The following is a 25,009-nucleotide window of genomic DNA, read 5'->3' as shown; positions in this document are numbered from 1 at the left end:
ACTTCAGAATTTTTTAGGCAAAGGAACAAATGCCCCAAATATTCAAAAGCAGGGTTAGTGCTGCACCATTCTGAACATACCTGTCAGAAAGGCTGCACATGGATATTAATTAAAGCCCTTAAAAGAGCGAGAGGAAAAAACAGCTGTTTCATTCATTTGATGATTTTTTGCATTTCTTAAAAATGGTTATATTGTGTGATTTCACGCACACAGCCACGGAGCTCTGTAGATTTCAGATGTGTCAGTAATGACTGTTTATATTATGTTTAATTATATTTTATAGTGTTCTGGGTTTTATATAAAGAATGGCATATATCTTATTACAACTGTGTATTTACAGTGGGTTTGAGAGTGGCACATAATGCAAATCTGCTTTGATCAAAATCTCACAGAGTAAGAGGGTCAGCGTTTAAAATGGCGCCAAAGTGACCTCTTACATGTGGTCTAATAGTTTCTCTTACAAGGGTGAGCAAAGCTCATGGAAAGGCTGAGTGTCAGGCATCTCGCAGGTGGCTGCCTAGAGGTACTATTACACCCACTCCCCAGGTTTCTTTAAATGGGACATTTTTGGGGTACAGGAGTATGCATGCCTATTTCGAGATTTGCTGATCCGCAGCAACTCCAAAAGACACTTTCCCATAGGAGACTGAGAGGCTGAATCCACAACAACCCCCTGCAAAAGTGTCCATGACAAGAACATTCAAAGGACCCCAGCAGCTTGGCATTCCAAAGGAGCTAACCTGCAAGGTTTCGGTAGACATCAGTGATGAGAGGAGGGCGCCCGCTGAAACGGGTTTCTGTCTTGTTTATGCAGTGGCACTCTTTTGCTCACTGTTTGCTGTATTACGTACTGATGCTAATCCATGACTAATCATTAATCTCATTTACAGAAATGAATGTCTGCGTTAAAGGTATCCAGGATCACAGCTTCATCGCATTCACACTCTATAGGGGCAGTCAAGATCTGGGTTATTTTTCAGTTTGTTGCAGCAGTAACTGTACAGCAAAAGCCGTACAAAGACGCTTTACTTGTTTGTACGTGGGCAGAAATAAATAGATATGGCAGAGTTTAACAGGCTTTTCTAGTTGAAACCACTAACATTTCCTGCACATGTTGTTTCCGGAGATGACCTAGTTTCCTGCATCCTGTAGAGCCTCCTTCTTTATGCCTATAACTAGTGTGTTATTTATTTTATTTTCTATTCTGTACAAAGCAAGATCACTATCCCAAGGGATAATAAAACACTTTGCATGTATTGTGGGTGTAGGGGCATTAGTTCACTCAATAAGTGGCATGAGTGTGTACAGAAACATTTAAATTCCTAAGTGGTGAACTGAGCTTAAATATTTTGGTTTGTAAAAACCCTACTAAGCAAATGAAGTAAAAGGTGAAGAAAAAGAGAGAGCTAGCCACTGCAACCAACGATAGTTGGTAGATGTGAAGAAAGAACAAAGTTTATGAAAGGACAGAGGGGTCGTCAGATGGCTGCAATCTGAGTTATCAAGGCGATTGAACAGAGTAGGGGGGCTCAATGAGAGGCAAATATTCAAACACATAATAATTCTTTTTAACAGAGGGATATTCAGATATCCTAACTGTCTCCAACAACCTACGGGCTTCCAGATGACCCTGTAAAGTGAGAGTAAGTAAATCTACCCTTGAATAAATTAAAACATAATCCTTAGTTAATTCTTCGAGATTTCCATTTTCTTTGAAGTAAACATTTCCATGTTCTATAGTAAGGGTTATTCGAAATGATACATATTGTATTGAAATCAAAGTTGTATCTGCAGCCAACATGTGTTTCGCCCCCGTATGGCTCGACAGCCTGGAGCTTTCTCAAAGCTTTGTTCTTGTGCAGTAAGTATTATCCCATAGATAACTCAAACAGATCCTATCAATTCCCAGTTATGCTCAGTCTAATTATATAAATTCATTTAGAAATCATGTCTTTTTCTTGAATTCATCTGGATGAATCTCAAGCCGCAAAACATCTGATGTGCATATAGTAATTCTTTTTAAGAGAGAGATACTCGGATAACCTGTCTACAACAACCTACGAGTTTCCAGATGAAGCCTGTTTAGGTTGTGAAGACATCTCGGTCTTCCCGAGATTCTACCTTTCTTTCAGTAGTGAGATGTGTTAGCTTTTGAGGTCTTAAAAAGGATGCATGTGGATCTGAAAGTTCAGAAGATTTAGAAAGCGAGCATGAAAATGATGCTCCCCTTCATTTCAACAACTCTATTCAGAACATGTCGAATTCAATGAAATATGCTTAGAAAAGTCTTGCTGTGCCCATCTTGCAGGAATCTTAGCCTAGTATTTAAGCAATGCAACAAACCAGATGAAATTCAGTGCAGATCACCACAGATTTTACACCTACCCGTTGGGTTTCGAGGAGTCTCAAGCAGCGTTTTAAGGAGTTTCATGTCTTTGATGTTATGGACGTAGATTGATTCCTCCAAACACACGATCAGCCTCTAACAAAGAAACCATAGGACAGAAAAGGAAAGATATGCTAGTAAAAGTTGTCAATACTTTTAAAATATACAAATGAAAGAAACGTACACAGGATTTGCAGACGATCACTTGCATCTGCAACGACACAGCTAAAAAAAGAAAACTTGAAAAGATCATACCCCACCCTCTCGCAATGCCCAAACCCCACTCATACTTTCTCAGAACACCCATCAGGGAACAATCACTTTATGGCTGCTTTCTGGACAGACAACAAACAGCGAGACCGTAGGCATTATCATGTCAGAGATTAAAACATTATTGCTTAACTTGTTTTTTTCAGTTCAAAATCTTTATTCGGCACACCAAGGTAGCCATAAAAGTATATACATTTGTTCTTTTGTAGTGTTCATGCATAGGATTGCTACCCAGAGCCATCTATGCCCTCCACAATAACTTGATTTTAGTAACTGAGAAAGCATACGATTTGCTTGGAAGATAAACACTCGTTACAAGTTTATTAATCGGAGATTTTACTTAACTTTAAATTAATCCAGAGTTATCAAATGTGTGACTTAGGTCTCACGGACTACCCACCCTGAGTAAAATAAAGCATCAAGGTACTGTCATCTGTTGGTGTCATTTTTCTATACATTTCACCCACTTCCAGAAACCTTATTCCAAGCATAACACTCCCAAACGGGACGGAGCATTGATAGGCAAAAGGCACAGTTGTTCAGTGGCCTGAAACAAAATTGGGCCACATGGTGTTCATTTGGAGGCTCGACCACAGAGACTTCTGATGGGCAGCACATTTGTGTTGGTAGAATCTGTTGTTATTCTCTATTGCTCCCAAATGCCTCCTTGAACACCGAAGAAGCGAACACAAAATTATGAAATGTAAAGACACAATAGTAATACAAGTTTCAAAAGCATAACAAGAAGAGGGGGTGTGGTGCATTCATGTTGCTGCTGTGCAAAAAACCCCACATTGTCCGTTAGCTGTAGAGCATTTCTAAGCCCCGGGAAAGGCTCTATTCCTGGAAGAGATGCAGTGCCCGAGTGACCCTTGCCGTCTTCCCTTAGCTCACTGTATAGCCTGCTCAAGGTGTGATGAGAGGGGACTACATAGGTGCTGCTGAGCAACATTACATTTCCTGATCCCCTTTTTATCACTTGTCAGTTTTCACCTGTTGATTGCTTTAGAATGTTAGCACTGGGTGGAACAATCAGATGAAGGGTGGAAGATAAATCAAGCAAGAATAATGGAGGCACTTATGTAAAGGCAGTGCTTTCTTGCAACAGTGGTTCGTTTCAGATCATTCAATTACTTAACAAGAACCATCTACAGGTAGATGAAAGATTTCCATAGGAATGAGCTTGTCAGGGAAAACCTGCCACCATTTTTTGTAATCTCACAAGGAGAATAAATTGTGGATTGTGGGCAGACCGACTTAGGTGCTGGCTGATTTATACTGGAGCAACATCTTTGTTCAATTGTCCACTGACTGGCCGTGCAATAACTTAGTACAAGACATGGTGTTTTGAACTTGACTCTACTAGACTGGTAGGCACTTGAGTGACCACTGAGCGTTTTCAGGTTTTAGATCATATAAAATGGGGAGTGCTACTTAGTACCCTTGAAAATGCAGCACACAAGTTGTACCTTTCATCCGCGGAAGACAGTAAGTGAAAGTGATTTTCCTTAAAAGATGGGGAACAAATGTATAACATGGATATAGGTAGATAATGGATGCAAGTCGACATATCATACTATGATTATATCGCCTGAGAGCCTTCAAAGAACAGAATGGAAATGAGAAAGCCAGCCAAAACAGAATGAACATAGCCAACATTCCCCCTGACCTTTATCACAAAGAGCCTAAAGTTTGGTCTTGTTTTTCTTGCCCAGGTGTTCAATGCTTTTATTGTACAGGTCAGGATACTGACCTTGTGGCAGTTGGTGACCCTGGTGCAAATACACAAAACAGGGAGTAGGAAAAATACTGCCAACTACTCTCTTTTGGATGATGTAGGGAAGATGTTAGGCAAGGTGTCATAAAATAGACTGGAGGAATGGATGAATAACATGCCATACTGACTGAGGTGCAGGCGTCTTCAGGCCTATGATCATCAAGGCAGATCAAGCAATACTTTTATATCCGATTTCTTCAAGTACAGAGAAGTTAAGAACAGTGCTCCATATATGACCTTTGTGGGCATGGAGTCAGTCTCTGACCTCATCAATCAAGAGAAGTTATAATCATCCATATGTAAGATGGGTCTAGATCAGTGGTCTTCAAACTTTTTAATGCTGATCCCCCCCAGTTGAAACATAAAAATAATTGGGCCCCCCCTCAGAATTCTTCACAATTATTTTAGAAAGATGGCAATGTTTAAATATGTCTAAACCTATTTAAACATTGCAGTTAAGTACTGTTACCTTTTTAAAACTGCAATAACATGCTTCTGCTTAAAACAAAGACATGTTATCTGTGTAATATTTCTTTTGGCCAGAGTTTGGTGCCCCCCCCCCCAGGGATCACTTGAGGCCCCCCTAGGGGGGCCCGTCCCCCAGTGTGAAGACCTCTGGTGTTGATAGATCTTTGTTGAGTGCTATTATTGGAATAAACACCGGTAATATGGCCAAGGTCCATTATGGGCCCCTAGGTGAGTGCAGTGACTCTTTCTTGATTCAACAAGGTGTTAGACAGTGTTATGTGATGGCATAAGTCCTTTTTAGTTTATTTCTGAATGATGTGATTGAATATCTGCTAAAAGCAAACCTAGAAGGACCCATTACTGCAAGGAGTGAAGTTCAGATCCTTCTATTTGCAGATGATGCTCTCCTATTGGCAAAAACGCATCACACAAGTTACTTGATGTGTTTTTTGACAACTTTTCTTTGAGGGATCTAACCATAAACACTACAAAAAACAAGTTAACTCTTATCAAGCCAAATGTCCATCTTAGTAGAAAACTCAAGGTCGACAGTGCACCCTTATAGTGAGTTTCCAAGTATGACTACTTAGGGATCTCCTTTGAGGAGAAGTTGAGTTGTAGAGCACAGATAGGTTAGGCTACCACCAGCTTATTAGAAAACAGGTGCAATCCAAGTGGGTGGCCAATGCCTCTGCATAACTCTGCAGATCTACAAGCAGAAGGCTGTGGCAGAGGTTTTATATGTGGCCAAATTATGGGGAATTGGTAGCTTGAAAAAAAGCTTAAAGTTGAACACAATAACTTCTTCAGGTCCCAGTTGTTTTCACACCCGGGAACTCCACTGGTGTCTTTATATCTTGAAATGGACATTTCCGCAATACCAGCCAAGGCTGGATTAAAACCTGTATTATATTAAGGGCTCATGCATAGCAAATTACATAAAAACAAGCCAAGAAATGGTGCCCACTCAAGCGGTGGAGGGATGACTGGTAAAATTATGTGAAAATCCTTCTGACCCCGTTACAACCAGAATTTTATTGGAAAGATCCAACTTTATTGGTCCAGGCTCAATTGAACTTGTCCAGAGGCGGTATTGGTGATGCATAAAACGGGAACTGGTTAAAGAGCATGCAGAGGTGACCTAGCAGCAAAATACCTCGCTCACAAATCGACTCCTCTTTTTCAGAAGTTTTGGATGGATAATATCCGGAGCTGAAATATTCCCTATGTATAAGGGTCAGACTGGGGATTTTCTGCAAAGGTCAATTTAGCCCATTACATAGGGAACCAAAAGGGGAGTATTTATTATGACTGCTTTCTTGGGGGAAAGACACTGATGCGCTTTATGCTATTTGGTGGTAAATATAAAAAGGCACGGGCTCTGGTAACTCTGGTTATTTAGGTTAGAAAATACTCGAACAGTAGAGGATGCAATGACACTTTACTTAAGAACTGATGAGCAACCAATTGATAATTATTGTCTGCCTTAATATGGTCAGTGTGACTGAAAATTAGATATCGGATTGTATCCTGACCCACTGTTCGAGTACCAACAGGGATACAGGCGCACAGTCTGTCTTTTCATCGAGATTACCACTATGCTGTTAGCAGAGAGTGTTTTGTTCACAGAGCGGGCAACAGTATGTGGTGGTTTTTTTTGTCAGATTTAGGTCTTATCTTTCCACAAGCTATTCTCCTACTTGGCCCCTTAGATGATTGATAAATTATGTGGAAAATGCCTACAGGATGTTTTAACCCATGTTCATTATTATTTGTTGTGTGCATGTTGTTATATGTCACTTAGTTTGGATTTTAACACTCATTTTAACTTTGTACTAAATGCAATGTAATTTGTTTTTATACTGTAGGGCTCTATGCTGACAGCAATAAATATTGAGGGCAATGTTCAAGACCACACAAGCCTACTCCACAATTCACAAGTTGCCAGAAGTTATTAAAGCCTTCACAGACTGTAGTGATATAGGAGAGGACTGGCAGCATACCTTTCAATTAAAGAGCCATGTGAATCAAGGAGGATCAAGTCAAACCTAGAAGCCTTTTTAGGTCTTGCATGAGGCAGCACGTGCTGTTGATTTTAAGACATATTGTTTACTCAAATGGGGATTAGATGCTGCCCATTGCTTACTATTGGTTGGCTTCACTGTCACTATCATTTGCTTACTTTTCATAAGTTGGCAGGTACGGCTTTCATTTCCGCATCTTGTGTTTGACTCTTTCTTGGAGCATGGCCCAAGTACTTGTGTTCTTTCATGGTTCCCTTAATCAGGTTCTACTTTAAGTGACAGCTGGTTACATTTCAAAGTGGTGAGGCATAAAAGCTGTGTAGCATGAATGTGATGCGTAGAGGTATGTGTGTCAACAAATTAACAGGGAGAGCAGAGCTGAGCCAAGGGTCTGGCTCAGTCCTAACAGCTCATGCATGAGCCAAGCCCTGAAAATAGTTGGCATGTAAATCATAAAACAAGCATCATGTAAAAGTATGAAAAAATCTTTTAAAAGTTCAAAAAAGTGTATTTGTTTAACATGCGCAAGGGTGATCATTTTAAAACTTTAGCATAAGCACATTCCTGCTGACCAGTTTTCATGTAGCAATATTCTATTTTGATAAATCAAGTACAAGTGGATTGTGTAAATTACACATCCTCAACTCATGCATCTGAAGGAGCTTGAATGTGTGATAAAGGGGAAAAAGGCGTAGCATATCTTAATGCAGACTATAACTCATCTGCTTCTGCTCAGCCCTTCCTTTCTTCACTCCAACATACCCCAGGAACTGTTGGTCGCCCACCTGGAACTCTTCTGTTTAAGCAAGGTAGAATGACAATGCTCTTTTGGGTCCAGGCGGTGGAGTCGCTCCTTTTCGCTAGAGGTATGAGGAGTGTAAAAAGCAGCCAGGGTGATGGATTGGACTGCATATAATGGAGTGATCACTTTTGGAAGAAAGGCGGCTCTTGTACGAAGCACCAGTTTATAAGGATAGATGGTGAGGTAAGGAGGTTTGGAAGGCAAGGCCACTCGCTCTTCGGGCAGATGTAATGAGGAAGGCTATTTTAATTGTGGTGCACATTAAAAATGTGAAAACAAGATTAGTGTCCCAAAGAGGCACGATAAATGGTGAAGGAGGAAAAAGATGAACAAGACCATTCAGAGAGCAATTAACAATAGGGGATTTGAAGAGGGATGCAATGATGTACCAGCCATGTCCAGAGACACAGAACCTCTTGACAAATAAACCCACACTGCACTGTTTGTTGCAGTACCACATGGCGGTGGTGTTGTCAGTGAGCACCTGCACTAGTCTTCCCTTGATTGAGGGTAGAAAGGCTTTCAGTGACAGAGGATTGCTCGGAGCTCCAACAGGTTGATGTGGATCCGGATTCCATGGGAGTCCAGAGTCCTCTGATGTCCACCTCTCCCAGATGTCCGCCTCATCCCAGGAGTGATGCATCGGTCACCACTGTTAGGTCTGGCTGGGGAGGGGTTAGGGGCCTACCACTAACCCAATTGTAGTTCTGCAGACCTTTTGCAGTTTCCTCCGAGATCTGGACCATGTCAGAGAGATTCCCCTGATGCTGTGCCCATTACAACTTCAGGTCCCACTACAGAGCCCGCATATGCCAGCGGGCATGCATCACTGGCAGGAGGCCATGAGTCCCAAGAGCCTCGGGGTCTGCCTCACCGAAATCTAGGACAAAGGCTGAAACAGTGGTATTGTAGCCTAAATATCATGAACTCGCCTTTTGGGACGATATGCCCGAAATTGCACTTTGTCCAGAACAGCTCTGATGAAAAGGAGCGTCTGAGAGGGAGTCAGGTGTGAGTTCGGCATGCAATAATGAACCCCAGTGAATGCAGGTGGCTTGCTGTAGTCTGGAGGTGAGAGACGACGGCCTTGGGTGAGCCAGCCTTCAACAGCCAGTTGTCGAGATAGGGGAAGACTGACACCTCTGATCTCCACAGATGAGTTGCAATCACTCGAGGGGTGCTGGTAAGGCCAAAAGGGAGCATGGCGACATGAAAACGCTCTTGGCCTACTGTAAACTGTAGGTAACACGTATGGGCAGGCAGGACAGGAATATGGAAATATGAGTCCTGAGGTCCAACGCTATCATCTAGTCTCCTGTGGTCAAGGCAGTCAGGACCTGAGCTAACATGAGCATTTTGAACATCTCCTTCTTGAGGAAGTAGTTGAGGGGCAGTAGGTCTATGATAGGACGAAACCTCTGTCCTTTCTTGGCACCAGAAAGAAGCGGGAATAGCAACCACAACCAACTTCTGGCATCGGCACCCTCTCTATGGCTCCCTGGGCCAAGAGAGCTGTGACTTCCTGGTAGAGAAGAGATGGATGATCCTCCATCAGCCTGTCGTACGATGGTGGCATGGGGGAGGTGTGGCCACGAAGGGGAGGGAGTAGCCCCTTCAGATGATCTGCAAAACCCATCTGTCCAATGCTATGGACTGCCAGTGTGGCAGGTGATGGTGAATCCTACCAACTGGGTGCTCACAATGGTAAGAGGGCAGCTTAAGAGGGTTTGGAGGCTGCAGCAGCCAGAAGGGTGGTGGACTGACCAGACCGCTGGCTGTCTGACCCACGAGGTCTGTGGGTATCATGCCCTCGACCACACAAAGGCTGTGGAGTGTGCATGGCACGGTGGCTGGGAGGGTATTGGCACATTTGAAAGTCCCTTTCTGTAGCCATGAAAGGAGCGAAAGGCAGATTGTGTGTGACATGGGGGCCATAGAAAGGAGCAAGGACATGGCCGTAACCCAACTGCCATTAAAGAGTTCCTGTGCCGAATCCACCTTGACTCCGAAAAGACGATTGAACACCCCCCAAAAAGCCAGCTGTCCACAACCATGCGTAGCACCTCAAGGACACAGTCTATGAAACTGCTCTGCCCAGTGAGTCAGTCGGGTCATGTCCACAACGGATAGTGAACTTTGTTGCATCTCTCCCACTGGCGATAGCCTGAGAAAACATGGCCTGGGCCTTCTCCAGGACCGTTGGCAGCACCTGCACAACCGTATCCCACAGAACATGGGAGTAGCAGCTCAAAAAGCATACAGTGTTCATGGACCGCAATGCCAGGCTGGCAGAAGAAAACTTCTTCCCCAAAGTGTCCAGCCTCTTGGTTTCCCTGTCCAGGGGTGCGGCAGGGAATGCACCAGTATTTACATGTGAGGTAGAGCCTTGGACCCCAAGCTCCCTGGGGTAGGGTGTTGGATGAGTAAGTTTGGGTCCCCCCGGTGTGGGCCATGACCACGGGCAATTTCCCATTTACAGAAGCCCATGTGCTGGGTTTGGACCAAATCCCCAGAAGGAAGTCAGTGAGGGCTTCATTAAACAGGAGTAGTGGTTCTGAGGGGAGACTCCAAGCTGCAGCACCTCCACTAAGACGTTAGTCTTGAATGCCCCAAAGGAAACTTAAGGGCAAGAACCTCGACTTCCCTCCATACCACCACGAGGAATGAGGCTCCCTCCACCATAGCCACGCATGGGGGAGAAAGCATCCCAGTATCTGGAGAAGCATCCAGTCCAATGGCTTTACCCAGTTCCTCATACCAATCCATATTAGGGTTTTCATTGAGCTGGAATTCTTCAGGACCCAGTAACCCTGCCCATTCTTCCTTGACTCCTGGCCCACAGAAATAGGGCTCACTGTCCAATCTGGAAGACAGGACTCCAGACAGCACCAGGAATTACATTGAGCGGTGCATCTCCAGCTCCAAATTGGAGTTGAGGATCCGAATTGGGGCAGCACCGCCGGGTTGTCAGCATCAGGATGGTGCCAAGGACAGCCGTGGTGGTATGACCGGCGTAGGTCTGGATCTAGGAAAGGATCCTCTGGGCGCACCTAGAGATGGGGCTGGACCTGCCGGTGTGGTAGTGAAAAGTGCCACTGTGGACTCCTAGGGTCTGAAGAGAACCTAGAGGAGTTGACCCGAACATATTTGGGGCGCATGGACTCATTTTCAACTGGGTGGGGTTCGCTCTGGCTCACGAAATCTGGGGAGGCGTGGAGTTGGCCCAGGTACAGGTTCTACCGTGGAGCAAGGCCTCAACTGCTGCCCCTCCCATGTCTTATCAGACGGCGGACACGGAGAAGTCAAAGACCTCTAAGGCGACTTCTTATTGTGGCAGGCTACCCAAGTGGCCGGACGACTTGGAGTGAGACGAGGATCTCACTGGGACCTTGAATGCCATGGCTGCCAAGAGTTTGGGGGATCTCTTCCTCAAGGCACTGACATCAGTGTGGCTGGGTGGAGCCTATATAAGTGCTGTGGATGTCATTTCCTAGTGCAGACGACGCATGCGGAGCCGAATGACATTACCTGCTGGTGCGCAGGGGTACTGCTCACAAAAAATCTTCCGGATCAAGTCTGACACCTGGGGGAATTCTAAGGTAAGGAATATGCGGCTAGAAGTCTCTTCAGATGCAAGAAATGTCTCTTTCTCCATTAATAGCTGAATTGAAGGGAAAATAGTTCATGCAATAAAGAGCTGAAGAAGGAGGTCTAAAACAACTGTAAATTTGTTCAGTACCTTTTCCACTGTCCCTCAGCCCAGGCCAAACTTATTGTGATGTTTCCTCTCAGCTGTAATAACTTACTTTTTACAGCAATCTATGGTACTGCCGTCAACCCACCAACCCCTCCCTAAGGCAAATAACCAGTCAACCTTCATTCATGGGATGAAGTACCTTCGGTGGGGAAAAGGCACATATTTTCATCTGCGGAATTTAAAATTTGTCAACTGCCACATTTTTTTTTTAAAGGACACCTTTACTTTTGAGTCCTTGGTGAAAACAACTAATGCTCATGTATTCTAAACTGTGCATGAGCATGGATGTAAGACACATTTTCTTTAATCTGTTACGTAGAGCCCTGTGTAGCCCTCAGGGTTGCTCGGGCACCTTCGGCCCTACGACTACAGTGATTGACATTTGGCATACTGCCCTGGCCACCCTGGGATGGAAAGGTAAGGTAACAGAACCCACCCCATTGTAGGATACCGCAGCACTGGGCACTCTGGGCACGAAGCCAGGATTTAGCAAGTGGGACTTTATCTATTATTCTAAAGTGGGGGACATCTGGCTCAATGGAGATGCTGCCCCATGGCCAGATCTCTGATGGGATTACCAACTTGCACCTTCTGACGTGTATCTCTATCTTCAGGTATGTCACTCACTCCGTGCCCTATTGCCCAAGGACATGGTCCTTCCCGAGTCCTCACCCCTGGAAGACCGCTTATTAGACGAGTACATGTCTCGGAAGGCAACCTCCCTAACATACAAGAAAATACTCAATACCCCTGACGCACTACATCTGAAGGAATGGTGGGTACACGATCTGGGCGAGTTGGAGGATGACGAATGGGGGGGAGGCCCTAACATCCATGTGAGAGGTGGCCATCCTGGTGGGGTTCAGGCTAGTACAGCTACAAATAATGAATAGGACATAGTACACCCATTCCCTATAGTTTAAAATGGGTCGTGCAACAACAGAGACTTGTCTGTGAGGTTTTGGGCATCCCTACACATTCTATCACACAAATTTGGTCACACCCTATAATTCAAACTTTCTGGATAGATGTGGTTGAATGCACAGGGGACGTGTTGGCGAACTCCTTTACAGCCTCAGCGAAGTGGTGTCTTAAATATTTTGGAGGAAACCGAGGTGACTCATATGATGCAGATATGGTGGACACTGGGTCTGATGGTGGCTAAACGTAACATTGGAAGGAAGTGGAGAGATAGGCATCTGCCTAGGTTGGGGGACTGGAAGTAGGGCATGGATTGGATCATGTTGGCAGAAAGGGTGGTGTACAAGGGTCAGAGTTGTCCCCGAAAATGGACAAAGATCTGGGGATCCTGTAACACCTTCACATGGGACATTTGTAACGCCTTTACCTCTATGGGACCTCAGCGACAAGATGACGTTCTCCCAGACCAAACATGATGGCTGGTCGATTGATGTATGATATTGACCTGTGGGGAGGGGTACAGAGATGCAACATGTTTATCTTTACCATAGTATCATCAATGCACTATTACAAAATGTCTCTGCCATCTAGATTAATGTCAATAAAAAGTTGATTAAAAAAAAAAAAATGAATGTTGACTGCACGCAAGATTTGTCCCTATGAAGTGATTTCATCCATTGATGTATCATTATCTTAGGATGGGCCAACTTCATCTGGCAAGCATATTCTGTGTAGACAATAGCAAATGAACTGAATTTGGCAACAATTTCTGAAGCATACCTTGACAGCTACTGGTTTCCGTACAGCAGCAAACACAGGCTTGACAATTAAACCAAGCAGATATCTTCAGAGAATGTACACTATACACCACGATTGCAAATCTAACTGTGCATGATGCATAGAATGAGCAGCACACAGATGTACATTGCAAAGGAGTGGTGGAAGGTCACCAGAACAGACAACAGTTTGATCTGTACCAACACATCTGTCCCACAAATGTAGCCATTCCTGAACTCCTACAGAGTACATTCAGAGTCGCTGAGTATTTTACTCTGGTTTCAATGTGGGTGACAGTTTGAAATTGAGTAGTCGTTATACAGAGGGAGAGAGTATAGTTATACAAAGTCAGGTTGTATCACCAACATGTCCACAAATTAAGTAGAGCATTTTAATGTATGATCAGACACCAAGCTGCCTATAATGATGCAGCCAGTGGTGTAGCAAGGGAGCCATGGGCCCAAACGCAAGCAAGGAAAATGGATCCCTTTGCCCTCCACGTTTGTATTAACGGACAGCCTTACAGGTGTGCAGTGGGCGCCGCGTAGCCCTAGGCACCAGTGCCATTGCATCTGGCACAGTAATGATAGCTATGATGATGATTACGGGTCCACCTTCTACCAATCTTTCCTCTCCGATACCTCCAAGCCTATACTTTTTCTTCTTCCCTTGCTCCATCTTTCCCCTTTTCTTTCTCCCCAGCCTCCCTCGTCTCCCTGCCCTTTCTTTTACCTTCCATTCATTCCCTTTTAAATCTTTAACTTACTTTGGCTTCTCTCCCAGCTATATCCTCACCTTCATCCTGACTTCCTCCTTTCTGGCACTTCTACTTCTACCAATTCCACTTTGTCACTCATTATCATCATTATCTCTTTGCCAACCTTCTCTTGTCCTTGCTACATCCTACACTTTGCCTTCTTCTTTCTTCTTCCGCTCCTCTCACTTTTTCTATCTCACTTCCATAGCTTGTCCTCTCAGCTTCTTCTCTCTTGGTCCTATTTCTGCCCATCTTTTCTCTCTCTCTACTTAAATATCCACCTCCCTCACTCTCCCCTCACATCTCTTCCTTCACCCGCCATCTTTCTGTTATTTCTGTCTATCCAATCCTTTTATTTCTTACACTTCTGTTCGTCTTATTTGCTTTCTTATTTCCTCGCCGATCTTTCATTCATATCTCAATTATCTTTTTTCACCCTCTCTACCTCTTTCGTTACTTCCTTTATAGTTTACTTCCATAACTGCCTTACTCCTCGTTCTTTCCACCTCTATTGCGGCACTCCCTTCCACTTCTCTTTTTTCCTCCTCTCTTACATTCTCTGTGCTGAAGTCCTCTTTTTATTCTCTCTCTCCTGAGGGGATCTCTTGCTCACGGCCACTGAATGCATTACTTGGACCTTCTTGGTTTGCCAGATCCTGCCCCCGGCCTTTCTGGCTCTCAGTGGGAGCGACCCTTTCCCAACCCCTCCCCGAGAAAGAAGCTACACAGGGCCGGGTCCCAAGAAGGACAGCGAAGAAAACCGAAGCAGAAAGTCTGTTAAAAACATTGGAGCCAGTTTAAAGCAGACTTGGGACCCTCAGACTTCTGGGACCTCATGCCCCTGCACTGACTGCACCACTGACAGCTACGTACCACTGATATCCCGAGGTGCCCTTGCTGTTTTGCTCCCATGAACGATTTGCCAACAGCAAATTGAAATACTGAGCTGCGTCTGACGCCATGACAGATCGATGAGCAGATATCGCCCCCCCTCACTCCCATCACATGACTGACAGTTTGTTGCAGTTTCGGCGCAGGAATAAAAGAGTGAGAAGTTTAATCACAGAGTGGGTGTGTTTGCCACTTAGCAATCAACTTCCCTCGACACGTTTACTGAAAAAAGACCAAACTAGTAAGTGAGGCATTTTCAATGATGTCCTCTTTTACATTGTTTTGATGTCTTCACAAACAACAAGCATTGGCAAACCTAATAGGTCTCGCATTGAGACTTATTGGCTTTACCTATGGTTTTGGTCATGCTGTACAACATGCCAGAAGCTAAACAGCATGCCTGAAGGGAATAAAAAACTCGCTATGATGCAGTAAAAGCAAGCTGGGGATAAGCAGATGGGTGAGTAAGCAGCAGAGGAAGTTGTGAGGGTGAGGAGGAGAAGCAATGGCGAGAAATGGGTGGTACAGGTGAGGGAAAGCAACAAGGAAGGCAGTGATGGGGAGGAGAAGCAACAGGTGAGAGAGCACAAGGGGGAGAGAGGAAGTGAAGCACAGAGGGTGGAGGAAAAGCATACTAGGGAGACAGCTGGAAAACATATGCAGAGTGATTAAGGCAAAAGAAAAAAGTATGTCCCTAAAAGTGAGCAGTGAAAGGACACAAGTACATTGGCAACGCTCTAGGAGCGGGACAGACACAAGGTGGAAAAGGCAAGCCACTGAAGAGACGCACGCAAATAAGAGTGACAAGAAAGCCAACCAGTGGTAAACCTACAATATGACTCCCAAAAAAGAGTGTGCTCAGTCCAGTAGGCTCAGCCTTAACATATATTCTAGTCTTTGTATTGCAAGGGCTCATTTTTAGTGGCAACAGAAGGTGTAGCCTATCGTACATCAAGAAAATGTATCAGGGGGGCACCTGAGTGATGAGTCTCAAGATGGCCACTTGAGGGTGAGGCTCTGCAAGCCAGAGGGCAACCCTGAAGGTTATCAATGTAAGCAGACAGCCGAGGGGTCGCGAAGCATCAGCAGTAAACAAGTTGCTGGCTGAACAATCATTACCCGCTCCAAGATCAGCTTTATAAGGGAATATATTGTTTCTCTCTGAACGCTGGTGAATTCAGGCTGACGACAATGACTGTATGTGAGCTGCCCCGGGTTGTGCACTGGGGCTCTGGAAGCACTGGAACATGCTGGGAGCCTGGCTGAAAGGGGGAGGAAGACTGGGGTGGGCAGAGCTCGGCCCGCAGTTGTCACCGACTCTGGAATGGGGAAGCGGACTCCGCCCCAGCTGCCACCGCGGTAACGCCGAGGCAGCAAACCGGCTACGCGGGGAGAGAGGGGAAGCGGAGGCCCGTGCCTATATTGCACAATAGCCCTTGCAGCCGAGGTGGCATAGGGAGGCCCCGAGGGGGGGCTCTGTATGTGGGAGGTGAAGAAACTGAAGTATTAATCAGGGCCTCCCCATCTCTTGTGATAGGATCTGTCACGTGGTTGTCGGATTGGGGAGGGTTTGCTCATGCCGCCCCAGAGCTGAGAGTTGGTGGGGCCCCCACTGAGAGCCACACAAGAAGTGCATCACAGACGCTTTCCTGAAATCGGGTCATACCTTGTGTGCGCACATGAGTGCTTACACTGCATTGATGCATCCTGCACATAGGCCTGCACATAGGCCAGGGAGTGGGAAGACCACGATGTGGACTCGTGAATACACTGGAAGAATAACCACCAATACATTTCTCTCACCTTCAATGCACAGCCTTCCTTGGCGCCAACGGATCAATCGGACTTTAAACCGGCCAAGCTTTAATCTGAAAATAAATGAGTGCATAAGCCTGACACCACTCTGGGCCAAACAGATACAACGAGCCAGCAGGTCAAAGATGTGGAGCCAGGTTAGCAATCACTCTTCGGCAGCGTGCAACAAAGCCTGGTGTCAGTAGACAGCAAAATAAACACCCTTAACCAGTAAACTGACGTCGTGGCACTGATGATTGATAAACACAAACGGTGTCTCCCGGAAGCTGAACAAAGGATTTCAAACCCGGAAGACGATCTGAAGTCCTAGCAGGAGCAATGTCTCACTATGGATAAGGTTCTGTTGATTATCAAAGCAACGTCTTCAAAGCAAGATAATGATGGAACAATGTCTGCATACTGTTCAAATACAGATGTACAGATACTGGTAAGATGGAGTTTTAACATGCTGATTTCATTGTTTGGACAGGGCAGCTTTTCCAAAATGTTGATAGTGGAAAGTGCGCGCCACTCGCTGGGACCGAGATCATCACCTGAATAATTGCTAGGCCACTCAACTTCAGGACTAGGGGTCACGCATTAAAGCTGGGAAAAGAAAGGAGAGATCTGACTCACGAAAGCTAAGCTATACCGCTATGCCCCGAATTTACCCTGACGGTCCAAACGGTGAGACAGGTTTACAAAGCAGTGAATTAAAAACTACAACAAGAGATGCTGTGTGTATTTTTTTTTTACCGGCCCCAGCAAGCCTCATCATATATAAAGAAGATAAACCAAAAGACAGAACACAGGCAAGAGGGAATTACAACGCCAAAAATGTCATCTGTTAGTGACTAATCTTAAAATAAGTCGCCCAAATTAGCCCTTACGTTGCATGCTTTGCTTAAGTGTGTTGATTCCTACACAGTAGTATAATTGTTCTAGAATCTGAAATGTAATGGTGATGGACGATGCTCGGGAAGTGTTTATCAGTTAACAAAGATGGTAAGACGCATCAGTACAGGGGTCAGCATATTGTTTTTTTTTTTTGTCAATTCATCGGATAGATTAATGAACAGTGGAAATTAATAAGTGGATCATATATGTACCCCCCCCCCACCAGGTGGGGCTTCATACATGATGCCTCTGGCAACCGCAACTTCAAGAGCGAGGAATATGACCGGGTATGAATGGGACCCCCAACTGTAAAGTCCTAATGAGTTGATCTTAACCATGTGGTGATAACTACACCTTGCCATTATGGGTTGTAAGGAGTAGTATGTTCAGAGGGAGGGCAACTGAATTCGCTGGTAAGTTTGGAGATCTAGCATGGGTGGAGTTGTGTTTTTGTGCAATTAACTCATTACACATGGCTCAGACAGTCATGGTCTCTGTTATATTTAGCGTAAAAGTCAGTAGCGTCGTTGGGACTCTAAAATCATTCCATACTAGGCACAGATGCCGATATACATGGGGGAACAGTACCACAGAAATACCCTGCACAAGTGTAAAGTAGAACCCACAGGGCCTTAACAGTCCACATAATGCTAGACAGGTTATGGTGCTTGTAGACATGCACAAAACTGACACTGCCATCCTATAGGAAATGAACACGACTACAGGAGCAGACAGGGAAATGTTTGCAGAATGGGCAGGACGCTACTTTACATCCTCAAATTCCTCATACACAAGAGGAGTAGCTATACTAATTAAAAAGAGGGTACCCTTTCATCTACTATAGTCTGTGTAAGACACTCACTGCATATATGATAAAGCAAAATTATATTTGCAGGGTAAACACATTACTATAGTCAACGTCCATGGATTCAAAAGAGATGACCCTGTTTTTGTTTTTAATGATGTCTGAAGCCGAATACTATCACTATACCTGAAAGCCATTATAAGGTGGTACTCAATCTGCAATGGACAGATCACACACTGCACATAGATACACTACTTCAGCAGCAGCAGCTGACATGCAGGCAATCCTAGAGGACCATAACCTGTCTGTAGGATGAGACAGTCTGCAGGATGAGACTGCCAAGCTTAGAGAAGGTGCATGATATGTGATCAAGACTGGAATTAATGGGTAATCAAACAGGACGTGAGCATCTGGACCCACAAGACATCAGATCTCTCTTCAGTGCTCCTCAAGCTAAAGATTTGAGGTTCAATAGGCAACAGGGCGCTATGGAGGCAGCTTTTGGAAGTACTTCCGGATAGACTGCTTAGAGACGAGCTCAGGAAGCATGTTAAGGTTTACTTATGAATAACAAGGGTTCAGTGGATGAGATGGTGACAAATAGGAGGCATTTGAAGTAGTGATACATGGGCACTACATTTCCAAACAGCACAGTGTGCTAAAAAAAACATTGTATGGTCACTTGGCTAGACACAAGCAGGAGATCAAGCAGCTGGAGGTGGCTTCCACAGGTCCTGGAGACGGTGAAGTCAGCAAATTGACCACTTACAAAATATCAAAATTCATTGAAGTGCCTGAAAAACAACTTCAGTATCTGGGTAAAACACACTATGTCGTATTTTTAGGAGTCATGTGAACTCCCAGGCAAGACACAAGCTAAGATCATCAAACAGCCATCCATGGTCAGCTAATGGCATTGTATGCATAAAAGGTGAGGATGATCACCCCAATTATGAAACAGAGCCGATCTTGGGGACTTTAAGCAAATATTATGAACTTTTTACTAGTCCCAAAGTGCTAACATGGTCGCCAACACAGACGTGTATTTGGAGAATACATCTATAGCATGGTTAAGTGAAGCTCGAAGAACCTTCCTCACCCGGCCCATTACACTAGATGAGATGAAGGTGGTAATTAAAGAACTACCAACTGGAAAAGCCCCCAGGTATGGATGGGTTCCCGTTCAACAAACAATTCTCTGAGCAACTAGCCCTGCACCTCCTAGTAGTATTTGAAGAGGATATGACGAAGGGTGTTTTACCTCACTCGATTCACAAGGCTGCTCTTATCACGTTTTTAATGCCTGTGAAGGTTCCAGACAGATGTGACTAGCACTTGTAAACTGTGACAGTAAGACCTTGGCCAAAATAATAGGCAACAGATTGCTCTTCCTGCTACCAAGTCTGGTCCTGCTTGACCAGGAGGGATATGCCCTAGGTCATTCAACGTCTCACAATTTAGGCACTCTGTTCACAAGGCTGGACCAACTAGAACCGGGGATGAACACAGTGGAGGTTTTCTTAGATGACACAAGATTTTTTGACTTACTGGAGTGGGAGCACTTAATGGTGATAGGAGCTTGTATTGGCATGCCAGGATCCTTTGTGAACTGTGTAAGGTTGCTAAACACCTCTTCAGTGACCAAACTCTGCATCAATGGACAGATTTCGCCTCCCATACCAATATCTAAAAGCACCAAGCAGGACTGCCCCAGGTCTTAATTACAATCCTCCTTGAACCATTAGCCGCTAAACTCAGACGGCATCATTAAGAGTATTTACCTAGATTTATATTGAGACATGTTCTAATATTGTGATATGTTAAGGAGTTAAATTTATGTATGAGAGAGATACTCACATTAATCTGAGCCCGGTTCTTAGAGCATATACAAAATATGGGGCAGTGGCTGGTATATCCATAAACTTGGAAAAATCGAAAACATTTTTTCTCACCCCCTGTGTCTAAAAGATTTGAGTTGGGCCTCCCGCTAGAATGATTTGACAGCCCGATTAAATATTTAGGAATTGGGAGAAGTCCGGATAAGGATGAGATAGTTATAACTAATTATTCATCCGCAATCAGCAAACTAGAGGACCAAATAAAGAGCTGGATTAAACTTTCAATCATGATACCTGGCTGTGTTGGTCTCATCAACAGTGATACTCCCCAAATTCCTGCATTATTATTTTATTTACAAACCACTGCCCTTCACCAGAATGTTCTTCCAGTGACTGAAATTTAGCCTCGTCTGACAAATTTGGGCCGAAAAGTAGCCCAGTTTGGCTTGGGCAAAAAAATATTCTCCCATATCAACAAGGCAGCTTTGTCACACCCAAAATGGAAATACACCACCTCTGTGCACAGGCCCAATTTACCATTTTCTGGCTTCATCCCCAAAGCTACATGGCTAACCCGACACTGCGGTTAAATGTATTATGCAAAAAGATTCCCAGGTGGACGACTGAGATCAGCATGGTGCATTGCATACTGCAAGTCTGGTACTTACTAAAGTCCATAGCAAAACCCGAACTGATACTCTCACTTACACTATCACATGACCAACATGTCACTTTGACGAGTGATGATAATGTCATATCATAGCTACACACACTAAATATTGTGAAATGGGGGCACCTCTATGAGGAGGGAATATTTATCTCTCCAAACCACATTAAAGACGAGAAGCACTCATCCTGCCAGATGTTTTTATTCACCAAATAGTAGACTTCGCCTGATTCACTTGAGATTCTTTCATAGACTCTACTGCACTGCGGCTGTGTTATACATATGGGGATTAGGCAAGATTCTCGGTGTGCAAGATGCCAGGCAGCGGAGGTCGGGTTTATGAAACTGGCATGGGGTTTCCCTGGGTTAAGGGGATTCTGAGGAGCGTTGCTGGCGTCCCTGGACATGCCAGTCAGTCTCACGCTTCAGGTGGCACTGCTGGGTTGGGTTAGATTAATTAACTCTGCTGTCAGTTAAACGTATGGTTGCATGCCACTGGGAAAAGGCAGGGTGTCAACGTGCACAACGAGGATGTTGGACTTGATTTCTGTAATGAAGAGCTAGAAACATACACAGGGATGCCCAGGGAGATGACTCACCCGGGAGACATATGGGCCCCTTCACGCCGATTCCTCATGGCAGAGATGACAAGAGAGGAAGTAACTGATTTAAGAGTTCAGTGAATTATACTGATCTTGGAACCGAAAAAGAGAAGCAAAACGGTCGGCAGAATCCCCAGGGCCCGTTTGATGGAAATATGTAGAAGAACGATAAGCCCAGCCCTACCAAGTACTGCACATCAGCGGTGAGACTAACGCCTTCTTGTGTGGTGTCCGCATCCCCAAACTAAAACGGAACACTCATGCATTTTAATATTAGTACCTTAACCACCTGTGTGCGCAGTTTACACCAAGGAGTTCTGCATTTAAGCAGCGACCGTGCGTGCTCCATGCTGCATGTGCCTGCTGTTTGAAAATAATGCTGTGGCTGGTATCTCAGTCGGGCAGAAGCAACACTAAATTTTGTGCCTTGGCCGGCTGGGCACTTCAGCCGGGCCCGGCCTCTGCTCTCATGCCATTCTCCATTATGCCACCTGCCTTCCGGACCGGCATTTGGTACACTTAAAAACACAGGACCTGGCAGTGCCCTCACACGTGGATCGGGGGTGGCACCTTGCCTGTTATTTACTGGCAAGGCGGCGGTGCACGCCCCTTTGACCATGGCAAGCAAAGTGATTACCCCTCAGGACTGCAATGCAAACCTTCAGGTGGCCACATGACGTTGCACGCAGTCGGACTCGACTAAGTTGCCAGGGTGAGGACCCGCTCTCCAATATGAGAAAACGTTCACCTGCTCAGCCCTCCACATGCTGGGAGTAGAGGGGGCCTACTTGTCCAGCCTCCCCCTGCATGATGAAAATCCCCTGCCCATGTGTTGGAGGTGGTGGGGGGCGCAAGGACACACTTCTCCGGTTATGTGGGGATCCTGTGCAGCAAGTACTGTCTTTAAAAAGATGGACGCACCCTGACTGGACTCAGCCCTGCCCCCACCGGCACTGCAGGCTACTAGCTGGCAGCAGTCAGTGCTGTGCACTCTGGACTCCTCTGCCCCCAGCTGACAGAGCCTCTGCCTGAAGCTGTAACAAAGAGCCATGCCAGCAGCATCGACTGGGGCCACAAAGCAGGAAGCACTGACTGCCAAATGGACTACTGCCTCACTTGCTACACTGTCAGTCACGCAGATCCACCTGCACAGCTACCTGCACAGCTACCCGGAACCCAAGAGACTAAGGGCAGTGGCGGCTGGTGACATTTGAAAGTGGTGGGGCTTAAAAGTCGCGAGCAAAACTAACTTTCCTAAGGGAAAACTGGGGGGGAGGGGTCTTTTTTTTATACACTAAAAAAAAAAAAAAAAATACAGAATGGGCAAATCATTGCTTTATAATTTTATCAGTAGCACTGCATGATTTGAAAATGTGGTGGCCATTTCAATGGAAATGTGCTAACTGTGAATGACCCTGCGCTCCTGCACCATTCTTTAGTAATATATTTGCGACAGTGTGCCACAAAATGCACCACCACCAGTTACATACTACACCCTTACCAAGTTCCTGATGAACGGATGTATCTCATTTGTGACACTTGTGCTTTCTGCTACCCACTCTGAAAATTGTTCCAGCACCGCTGCAGCGTTTAATTATGGCACACAGGTCCACAGACCTTGACCCATTGCACTTCCATTGTGGGCCTGACGATGCTGATGGTAAATGCTGCACTCCAGGCCCAGAACGAAAGCTGCGCATCTACTGTTCACTAAGTGGGAGAATTGCATTTCACTGCAGTTCTTCTCATCGTCCCTGTGTTGTCGCAGCTGTACTGTGCAGGAGGTGCATCATGCAGGTCGAAGAAGAGCACATTTTGAAAACTTTGAGCACCTTGCCCTTCTGAGCAAAGGGGATGCATTTTGAATACAGGGCAGCTTCAAGGCAGGAAATATGACCTGGACGTCACCAGTTAAGCCAACATTTTGGTGCCAGGTTTAGCATTCCCTCCTGCATCTTGCAAGAAATTATAGAATGCCTTATAAAAATAGAACATATATTCTGTTTTTAGGAGATTTTATATTATTGCTTGCAAGTTGCAGAAGGAATGCTGAACCCACAATCACTAGGACTGCTGCAGTGGCAGTGCTGGAACCGAAATACCGGTTGTTGGCAATGCCATGCCATCCTATGCAACCGTTTGAGTTACACAAACGATGGTTGGGGAATATGCGTGGTGCAAATCAGGTCACATTGCACATCTGCTAAACCTCACATCAGCGTCACAAGATCAGAGTGCGCGTCAAACGTAAGGCTTTCCAAAATTTACAGACTATAGCCTGATCCCATCATGATGACCACCAATATACGTGGTGGTATATCTACGTATCCAATCAACCGCAGCCAACTATCATCTGTTTCCAGGCCCCTCTTTATGTCCTGATAAATGGTTTTTATTGCCTGCATTGAGGGCCTGCTTTCAGCAAACCACTGTGTTTTCTGCAAAACCCATTTGTCAGAACATAACCACAGAGACCATAAACACAGTATGAATATCCCGCCCTTGCTTTACCTCTGACGAGCTTGTAACCACAAGGGTGAGAGGGAGTTCACAAAACATTTGTAGAAATCTTTAAGTGACTAATGCAGACCTGCACAAACAGCGCTTTACTTTTAATGTCATGTGATATACTGGAAGACTTCATTAGGTCCGGTGAGAGCACTGAAGCGAGGCTCAAGACACAGAGGGACAGTATCATGCGGGTACAAGAGAGAACATGCACATCCGCTGACTTTTACATCTGCACTAAGCGGGTTTTACATCTGTGCTTCGAGTAGGTGGCTTTTTAGCGCTACAGTAACGTTCCAGTGGCAGTGTTCGGACTCCACAGGAAATAAGCGGCCAACGCGCATCTGCTTCCAAGGCTCCCTCTCCCAGGGGACGCCTACGATGATGTTCGCTCACATGTACAATAGCTTGCAGGCGCGCTTGAGTTAAATATAGAAAAGAAGGTCCACAAAGACGTACAAGCGGACATTCCATCGCCCTAATCAGTACATAGACACACGCGCTGCAAAATGTTCTTTCATTTCCATCCATTGAAAAGCACGCCACAAGCTTGCCACGTTCAGTTAGAGGCGCACACAATACAATTTCATGATCAATCCAAAAAATGTGCCACCATGCAGCGCTCTAAAATATAATATCATGACCTAAGAGTTCCTACAATGTAAAAATCTAAAATGTAACTGAGTCCATTAGCAGCAGTGTGCCTCTCCCTGCGCTGTGGTCCCCGCTCCCCACATACACCTAAATCTTTTTCTTCAAGCATTCTGGTAACAGACTGTGGTAGTGACACTCTGCTGATCCCTACTGGTCCAATGGAAAACCCTAGGACTGTTACAAACAAAAACAAGGGGGTGCGAGAAAATGTGTGTTTTTACACTGTGTAACCTTCTTTATGTAGCTCATCATCCTCTGCCTATGAAACAGTGGTTTCGAAAGTGGAGTGATTTGTGGCATTTTGATTAATTTATTTTCCATGCCACAAGCACACTAGGTTTTTGCACCTTATGAGGCAGCAATCAATAATAACTATTGGTGCAACTAGTGGTTATTTTGTAAATAAAAACGTGC

The 25,009-nt window shown here is 45.1% G+C and overlaps 1 protein-coding gene across 2 annotated transcripts in view; it reads right to left on the bottom strand.

Moving 5' to 3' along the window:
- Positions 1-25,009, bottom strand: part of WIPI1 (WD repeat domain, phosphoinositide interacting 1) — a 188,648-nt gene that overhangs the window by 72,588 nt on the left and 91,051 nt on the right. For both annotated transcript variants that reach the window (XM_069199848.1, XM_069199849.1), the window contains exon 4: positions 2,386-2,482. In XM_069199848.1, coding sequence (XP_069055949.1) covers positions 2,386-2,482 — 97 coding nt within the window. The remainder of the gene's footprint in view (positions 1-2,385; positions 2,483-25,009) is intronic.

The sequence above is a fragment of the Pleurodeles waltl genome, chromosome 7 (assembly GCF_031143425.1).
Source record: "Pleurodeles waltl isolate 20211129_DDA chromosome 7, aPleWal1.hap1.20221129, whole genome shotgun sequence".
NCBI classification, from domain to species: domain Eukaryota; kingdom Metazoa; phylum Chordata; class Amphibia; order Caudata; family Salamandridae; genus Pleurodeles; species Pleurodeles waltl.
The sequence above is the reverse complement of the archived record's forward strand: the minus strand, read 5'-3'. Positions and strand labels throughout refer to the sequence as shown.